Source organism: Spea bombifrons, chromosome 3 (assembly GCF_027358695.1).
Source record: "Spea bombifrons isolate aSpeBom1 chromosome 3, aSpeBom1.2.pri, whole genome shotgun sequence".
Taxonomy (NCBI): domain Eukaryota; kingdom Metazoa; phylum Chordata; class Amphibia; order Anura; family Pelobatidae; genus Spea; species Spea bombifrons.
The window spans coordinates 75,777,706-75,787,215 of NC_071089.1; the positions used below are offsets into that span (position 1 = coordinate 75,777,706).

Genomic DNA, 9,510 nt, shown 5'->3' on the forward strand with positions numbered 1-9,510 from the left:
AATATTTCACTAATCATATTGTGATTAGAAAGCTGGGCTCCATTGACTTCCATGGTTGCATGCAGTACCTGTATTCAACCTGCAAGTGGAGCCAGATTCTCAGGAGGGTCTAGAGAGACTCTCCTGAGGATTCTTTTCAAAATTTATATTATATATATATATATATATATATATATATATATATATAATAAAGGGTGTCACCATCTTGCGAGTGGCAAAGTCACTCACAGTGGAGGTTGTGACCACTCTCCTGGGGTGGGTGTTTGTCGCTGAATGCCTTGTGATAGAGGTATTTCAGCGACACCATTGAAGTTTAGGAGGCGATCGTTGTATGGCAGATGTTGACACCCTGGGGAGGGGCCTGATGCAGATCTCTGCATTACTGAATGCCTTGGCATCGAGGCATTACAGCAACACTGTTTTAGAGAGGAAAGTGATCATTGATCACTTTCTACGCTTATTTAATGACCGTTCAGGACCGTCAAAGGTTGTGTGACATTTGTGTGACAGCCCTGAACTGTCAAAGGTCTCTAAGGGGCATCATTGGCAATAAAAGGACTAAACAGAGCAGATGAAGGAATAGAGCAATGATCTCTCTCCAATACTGATGGAAGGCTACGATATGGGACTTCATCAGATACTTCTTAGTCCTGAACAGGACTATCATCCAAACATTTTAAAGATATTATAAAACCAGACCTTCAGGGAGGTTGGTAATGTATAGGCATCATTCATGCACAACTTGTACCACAATTCACCCTACATGTTTAACCCTTGTCTTGACTGCTATGGAGACAAAAAAAAAAACAAAACCACAAGGCAAAGTGAAATGGTCATTTGAGAAGAATTTTGTATAAATGAATTACAATTTTATGTAAAGATGAAGTCTTAACACAAGACATTAATGGCCACTTTAGCTTACAAATTTAATTTACAGTAAATTTATACTGGATTTTATTCTCATATATACGCTCACTGGTCCCTTTTTTAGGTATACCTTGCTAGTGCCGGTTGGACCTCTTGTCTTTTCTCTGTGGCACACTTTATACAAGGTGCTGGAAACATGCCTCAGATTTTGGTCTGTACGGCCATGATGACATCACGCTGTTGCTGCAGATTTGTCGGCTGCACATCCATGATGCGAATCTCCCATTCCATCACATCCCAAAGGTGCTCTGTTGCATTGAGATCTGGTGACTGGAGGCCATTGGAGTACAGTGAACTCATGGTCATGTTCAAGAAACCAGTTTAAGATAGTTGAGCTTTATGGAATAATGACCTCACCACAAGAAGCTACTCAGACATAAAAGGTACAAGCCAGTAGTCAGGACAGCTGAAACACATACAAGTCAGGGCTTCAACTAATCGTAGCAAATGGTTATTGCTTAAATGGCATCAAGAAAAGCACTGGTAGACATGCATGCACCATAACATTAGCACACAAAATTTATTTAGACAGAGCAGGGGGGGCTCTGGCTTTCCTTAGTCTAACTTTCACGCTCAGTTTAGGCACTTCTGCTTGCATCCTTATGATATCCAAGACACTAGCCACACAAAGGCATTAAATAAGAGTCAGCCTGGGCAACATCAGTGAGGTATGTGTTAAAACGTTAACCATGCTATTGGTGCTTAACAGTTAATGCAAGCCATCACACCCATCTGTTCATCGCAAAAAAAAAAAAAAAAATTAAAAAATGCATTCAGCAGCTCAATACAGCAAGATATTTCCTTCTTTATTTAGATGTTTAAGCTTTCATACTAGATTTTACAAGCTGGTGAACACTGGAAACTTATTCCCCACAGAATTAACACCACACAGTCCCAAGACAGTATAAATACATGGTTGAGCTAACATTAATACAGATCACCGTTTTATCAATTACATAGTAAAACAAATCAAGTATTTAAGTTACACTGCTCAAAAGGCATACAAAATAGACATTGAGCTCTGCACTGGCTGTAGCAGAATCTTCAGAAAAAAAAAATTACAAAGCAAACCTTTGAAAATGCTGAAAGTGTACAGAAGAAATGGCAAGTTCAGAAATCTAAGAATTTAGCTACATTAAAGCACATACACTTTAAAAATATTTACGAAAAAATGGTTTCTATAATTCCTGCACAAGACAAAGGCAACATTTTACTAGAAGAAGAAGAAAAATAGGAAGAGATATGGTCCTCCATATCCAGGAGCACCGATAGGTGCATACATAAATGACAGTAAGGCTTTGTCTGGGGACTTGTACAATGTGGTAGGTGTGCTTCTGTAACAAACATTCCCCCAAAAGTGGATATGATCTCATGAATTAAATGGTGCAATGGCAGCAAAGAAATGAGAAGTAGTGATAATTTATGCAACACTGAAATGTTATGCAAATTTTACTTAAACCATGGGAGAAGCTGTAACTATACCACTAGCTTTCATCCAATACGAATCCACACCTACCTAGTTTATGGAAACCGAGATGTATAAAAATAAGGATCTACATGATTAAAATTGTGCTGGGATTGGCATTTTCTCTACAAATTTACTTCTAATTGTACTTTTCAGAACACCAATGACCGTTTTAAAACTGCATGAGCAAAGTACATAAGCAAGGAGAACATTTATATACCACAAGTAAGCAAACCAAAGCTCAGTTCCATGGATATTAATTTAACCAACAGCAGCCTTACTGAAAGCTGTCAGACATGTTTGGACAGTTCTGAAAGCTTCACTTGACCTATAAAACATTAACTGTGCATTAGCATTCAAGCCAGCCAAAGTCTACTTTTCTTCCCTGTAGTCAGCAGCATATAATAGCGACCATCTTATTGAATGCAGCAGTTGTTTCGGTGACCGTTTGAATCTTTAAAGCGTAAACGCATCTTGGGACGATACTTCTCTAAGTAGAGCAACTGCTTGCTGTTGAAGGCTCCTCTGCGTTTTCTATAAAAAAAAAAAACAAAAAAACAGTTTAAAGTTTATGCAATAGTGTCGCAGCTTGCCTAAATCAGATAGAAAATATTTTGTTTTATTGTGAACATCTGCACTGAAGTCCAATTTACCATTACACTCATGTGCCCCCTGCCAGATTTTTCTATTAGGACTTTTTGCTAGCGCAGGTGTGTTAGAGGCTGACACTACTTAATGCAGCACCCATCCACACAGGCTACACAAAATTAACAAAAAATCTCAACTTAGTTAACGGTTGACACATGTATGGATATTTAATTTTGGCACAAAAAGGACATACCATAGCAGTACTACTCAAGATCAGAGCCCTGCATATAGGAACATACTATATAAAATGGGTTTACTGGTACAGGATGTGCAACAGTAAGAATAATCTTGCCTATTCACTTCAAATAACGACTTATACTTACTGCCTTATAAACTGCACAGCATCTTCATATTTCATTCCACATTCAATGAGTGCAAGTGCAACAAGCACCGGAGCCCTATAAAAAAAAAAAAAAAAAAAATTAAATGAAAAGTTAAATGCTAGCATCGGACAGAAGTGCAGTTGAATTCTGGAGGCTCAGCTTGTACTAGTAAACTGTACATATCATCCATGCAGATATTTCCAATAGCGTGCTCTTTAATGCCTCAAATACACATACCCTTCTTAAGTGGTTGCAGTACAAGTCATTTGAGACTGATTTCTTAGTGGAAATGTTCGCAAGAACTATTAGTTCTGAGAGAAGTCTGATGTTTTTCACAATGTTGAGCCGTACAGAGAAGTTAGTTAGGTTAAGGATACAATTACTTTTGTTTTTCAGGATTTCATCTCAGATTAGGTTCTTCTTACATATATCAAGATATATTTTAGATTTTATGAGATGACACCTTTGGCTTACTACATTGTGTTTCTCTATATTTTCACATACAGAACATTTTGTATTAAATAGTATTTAACAGCTCACTTACAAAAGTTGTTTGTAGCTTGGTGCTAAATATACGACTTTTCTAGTTTGCATACTACGGCTTTCTAAACTTCTCACTAGGTAGATATGTTTGGCAAATAGGGGTCTGTTGACATTTAACCAAGTCAACTTTTCATTGTCTACCAGCACTTTAAGAACCAGTACTTTCAATAGATCAGTGTAAGAAATGACAAACTTATTACATTTTAGATAAAAGGTTCAAGGTGCAAAGGTCTTGCACAGGACAGACATTTTTCAAGTCTTTACAGATGTAACCCCACCTCAAAGTACAAGCATGGTAATAGCTTACCTTCCAAGCCCAGCTACACAATGCACTGCAATACAGCAGCCAGGTTCTTCACGAAATTTCCATTTCAAGAGATTCAACCAATCATCGACAATCTGATTAGATGGTGGAGCACCATCGTCAAAGGGCCAGTCCTTAATGAGAAGAATATTTTAATGTATAGACTATTTTAACTATGGTTATCATAACGCCCAAGATTTTCTCATTGAATGCTACAAAGTTAATTTTCTACACATTATATAAATATAGATCACACAAAAATCAATTCTATAACATGGAAATGTAGTGATGTTACATACCAGAACCTGAATGCCCTCTTTTTCTACCAACGCAGTGTCGTAAGTGGCCTCACAAACTCTCACTACTGTCGTTACACCATATTTTTTAAGCTCCTAGGAAACAGAATAAAAAAGGTTTATAAGAGCACAGTTCATTACAAATGCAGCCTTTTTTTGGGGGGGGGGCATTGTAGATACATGGTTCTGGAGCAATGTTCTGCATCTAGACTCAGGCCACAAATGCTACATTCAAAGTTTAAATTTTAGCTATTAAAGATATTTATGTATATTTTTCCTTTTAAGTCTGCATTTAGATTTTGGGGGTGGGGGGGCACTCCCCTTTATAAGGTTTAGCATAAAAGTTTTATCTACTGAAATACAACATTGTTGCAATGGTTAAGATATTGCGTTTAACCATTATCCCCATGGAAGCAGATATGATTTTCAGTAGCTGATCACAACTCTAGTTCCTGGTTCAGCATTTTCATAAAAGTCAGAACCAGTAACTACAGCTGAGATCAGTTGATGAAAGTCATGCAGATGATCATAACAGGGAGCCAACATTATGGTATACAAATGGAGTAAGGTATAAGAGCTGCAAACATGATGTGGCAATGCATAACACAAATGGATGTTACAGTCCTGGTACATCCAGGATTGCAGTAGGTTTAGGCACTGGTATGGAACAGGGCTCGACAAACCCAGGCACCTGGGGTTTTGCAAGACAAAGGAGTAGGGCTGCAACTAACGATTATTTTAATAATAGTTGGCCGATTATTTTTTCGATTAATCGATTAATCGGATAAAAAAAATGTAAATTTTTCATTTATTTAAAATAATTTACTAAACAAATGATGTTAAATACAAACAGCAGAATAAAAAACTTTGATAATACATTTCTTGTCTTTATTTCCCAACCAGCCCCCCAATATATGCACATTTGAGCCCAGGCTTGCTACGCTGCCTCCCAGACATGCCACGCTGCCTACCACAGCACTCCACGCTGCCTCCCACATCTGCCACACCACGCTGCCTCCCACATCTGCCACTCCACGCTGCCTCCCACTCCACCTCCCACATCTGCCACTCCACTCCGCCTCCCACATCTGCCACTCCACGCTGCCTCCCACATATGCCACTCCACGCTGCCTCCCACATATGCCACTCCACGCTGCCTCCCACATATGCCACTCCACGCTGCCTCCCACATATGCCACTCCACGCTGCCTCCCACATATGCCACTCCACGCTGCCTCCCACATATGCCACTCCACGCTGCCTCCCACATATGCCACTCCATGCTGCCTCCCACATCTGCCACTCCACCCCCCACATGCCACTGTGCCTGATACGCCTTATACCCCCTGAAACACCACTCTATCCTCCCCAGACATGCCACACTGCCCTCCCCACATATGCCACGCTGCCTCCCACATCTGCCACTGTGCCTGATACGCCTTATATCCCCTGATACCCCACTCCATCCTCCCCAGACATGCCACCCTGCCTCCCAGACATGCCACTTCTCTACCCCCAGATATGCCACTCTACCCCCAGATATGCCTTATACACCCTGATACACCACTCCGTCCTCCCCAGACATGCCACACTGCCCTCCCCACATATGCCTTATATACTGTATATGCCTTATACCCCCAGATATGTCACTTCACTGCCCCCAGGATTTAGATTCCCCTAAATTAACCCTAAACTCCCCATTAACCATAACTGCCCCTAAATTAACCCTTAACACCCCCTTAACCACAGCATCCCCTAAATTAACCCTAAAGACCCCATCAACCACAGCATCCCCTAAATTAACCCTAAACACACCATTAACCACAACTGCCTCAAATTAACCCCAAACACCCCATTAACCACAGCTGCTCCTAAATTAACCCTAAACACCCTATTAACATAACTGCCCCTAAATTAACCCTAAACACCCCACTAACCATAACTGCCCCTAAATTAACCCCCACCTCCCCTAACTTTCAGTAGCCCAAATATATATATTACATACATATATACACATTATATATATATATATATATATATATATATATATATATATATATATATATATATATATACATATATATACATATATATACACATATACACACACACACACACATTTATATATATACACATATACTTACAGTTAGATGAGTGTCACAGCCATGTGGTTCTGGCCTGGAGAAGGAAGGGGCGGGGCCAGTTGTCACAGTGATTACAGGGAGGGGGAGTAAGTAGGAGCTGCTGCTGTGAGACGGTGAGTCAGACTAAACGGATTATATAATGAGGGGGATTTTTCAGAGCGTTTGCTCTGAAAAAACCCTCATTTTATAATCGATAATCGATTCAACTAATCGATAATGAAATTCGTTGCCAACGAATTTCATTATCGATTTTATCGATTAGTTGTTGCAGCCCTACAAAGGAGTAAAAACTGGACAGGACTGTCTAACTGACGCACCCTATGGTTTCCTGCGAAGGTTCTGTGCCAATTCCGTGACCCTGCTAGGCATTCCATGGGACCGTTTACTAGGCCCCACTTAGGGTACTGTATTCACCATGGTAGCAGCTTTGTGGCAGGTTTCCTGTGTGTATTATTGTATAGTGTTAGCATGTGTGTATGAGTAGGACATTAGCTTACATCTGTTACTGTATGCTTGGCCACGGCAGGAAGCTTGCATGTTCTGCAGAATAGTCTCCAAGATGGAGCAATGTACGCATTTATACTAGTCTGTAAGTTTCAACAAGCCAATATAGTGTGAATATGGTTTAATATGAGACCTCGAAATAACAATCTTTGGCAGGTACACTAAAACAAAATGCTTGAAGTTATGGTGTAATATACCCATTGTCAAGGGTTAACTGCAGTACTGTAGGAAGCGGTGCTGCACTGTCGTATTGCCCCAATAATCACCCTTTGTGTGGATCCCAGATATATAAGCACAAATATAACCACACAGCCAGTCACATGCACAATTTAGAGCATGATTTTTCACCAGTTAATTCACAGACCCAATTTTTGGCGCATGTGTAGACATCTGTTAACCTGCCAGAATTGCAAATAGACAAGCCTTCAAAATGTTTAGATCAGGGCTCGACAAATCCCAGGCGCCAGGTCGCCATAATTTTGTCCTGGAGCCTAGGTTTTGTCAGCCTCTTACATCCAGAAAAAACTGTGGATGTAAGAGGCTGAGTCACCACACGGGGGCGCTGCTGCTGCTGTCTGCCCAGGAGTCTGGGCAGACAGCACAGCCCCACAGAGCCTGCCCCCGAGCCTGAGATCCCACGGAGTGATCCTGTAGGCTGAAAACACAGTTGCTAGAAAACCAGCAATCGTGTTTTCAGCTGCCACAGGTAGCTTCAGGAAAGGGGGTTCAGTGTTGATTGGACCCCCACACAAGTGGGGGGACCTGACCCAACACCCCCCTGCTGCCTGATCGCTCCATGAGAGAGACAGTGCAGCATTAACCCCTTCAATGCTGCGATCGCGGCATTTAGGGGTTAATTCCCGTTTTGTACGGGGCTCTGCTGCTGGTGGTCTGCCTGGAAGACCAGCAACAGCAAAAACGAGCCCCCACAAGCCCTTTGATGATTCCTGTAGGCATGGAAGCCTACAGCAGTCATCAAAGAGACTCCCCCCCTGCAATGTCTGGTCTATAGACCAGCAATTGAGTCCCAGCTGCCAGAGGCAGCTTCAGGGAGAGGGTTCTTTGGTCTCCCCATGAGTGTGGAGACCAGCCCCAACACCCCCCTGCTGCCTGATCGCTCCATGAGAGAGACAGTGCAGCGTTAACCCCTTCAATGCCACAATTGTGTATGACACATTCGTGGCATTGCAGGGGTTAACAATTGTGTCCACAAGCTTGTGGGGGCTAAATATCAGTCAATGCTGTGCTCCAATGGAACATCAGCATCGAAAGAGTTAAAAAAAAAAAACAGCACTGACCTGAAAGTCCAGGGTGCTTCCAGGTCAAAGCTGTGATTTTAATAAGTGGGCTGATGATGATCAGATCACTCCTGACCAACTGTTCGTTTTAAAAAATCCTGGCTCCTAGATTCACAAGTTTGTCAAGCCCTGGTTTAGATATTCCTTATTTCAGTCTGAAAACACTACACATTTCTTTGCAGGACAGGCATTCAAGAGGCAGTATAAAATGAGTTTATGAAACGTTTCATGTCTGGTCTTATCACTGTAGCAACCAACTGCCTGATGAAATGGAACAAACCAGATAATAAGTAAGAACCTTTGTCTAAAACCCCAATAAAAAAAGTAATTTAAAATGTTAATATGACATACCTCAATAAATTTGTTTAATGTAGCATTGGTCGGATTGTGTGTGATAAGGAATCTCATGTTCTTATAGGTTATCTCAACTGGAGCAGGGCGGTTCATACGAGCCATTTTGAAGATAGAAAAAGCGTGCAGCAATTTGTTGGGGGGGGAATCCGCAAAACTTTAAGTTGATAAAAACAAAAGAAAAAAAAAAAAAAAGGAAGTCAGCTTCACTCTACTCCACGTAAAAATTCAGTGCTAGCGTGGATGGAAGCAATGGAAGTGAAATGAACCTCCTTCACGAGAAGCAGCAAATCTTCAATCCAGTAATACTGAGGCAAAACAAATGCAGTGGACCGAGATTTACCCCATCCAGATTTCAGCCCCTTAAACAAAGTGCTCTTCCCAAATCAATCCAACACTTATTGTTGGATTGCTCTTAGGGGGGTTTCTTGGTGGAGTAGTAATGAATTTCTTTTACAGTTCACTTGTCTGCATAGAGGTCATGCTGTGCCTGGCAGTAGTCTCCACTGCCCTTCAGAAACTCCATAAATGTGTGACCAAGAACACCACAGAACTGCTGTAAAGGAAAGAGGAAAAAGTTATTTTACAAATGCCAGAAATAAAGCCATAATAAAATCAACCTGCTAACACTTTCACTGAGCTGAGCATCCACAGGCGGTAACCAACTGAAAATAAAACCATCATACAAAACGCAATTAGTCCTGAGA

The 9,510-nt window shown here is 41.1% G+C and overlaps 1 protein-coding gene across 1 annotated transcript; it reads right to left on the reverse strand.

Moving 5' to 3' along the window:
• Positions 1–1,712: 1,712 nt before the first annotated feature.
• Positions 1,713–8,957, reverse strand: PTP4A1 (protein tyrosine phosphatase 4A1). The gene is made up of 5 exons (XM_053459621.1): positions 8,804–8,957; positions 4,510–4,602; positions 4,214–4,344; positions 3,364–3,438; positions 1,713–2,926 (listed from the first exon to the last, which is right to left on the reverse strand). The coding sequence occupies exons 1-5, from the start codon at positions 8,906–8,908 to the stop codon at positions 2,809–2,811; spliced, it is 522 nt and encodes a 173-aa protein (XP_053315596.1). The 5' UTR covers positions 8,909–8,957; the 3' UTR covers positions 1,713–2,808.
• Between the last annotated feature and the right edge of the window lie 553 nt (positions 8,958–9,510).

Excerpts from the sequence above, each read along its gene's own strand:
- PTP4A1 (XM_053459621.1), bottom strand. The coding sequence starts at position 8,908 with ATGGCTCGTATGAACCGCCCTGCTCCAGTTGAGATAACCTATAAGAAC. Across the intron at positions 4,345-4,509 it reads AAGAGGGCATTCAGGTTCTG|GACTGGCCCTTTGACGATGG; the intron begins GTATGTAACATC and ends CTTCTCATTAAG. Across the intron at positions 3,439-4,213 it reads TGTGTAGCTGGGCTTGGAAG|GGCTCCGGTGCTTGTTGCAC; the intron begins GTAAGCTATTAC and ends TTTTTTTTATAG.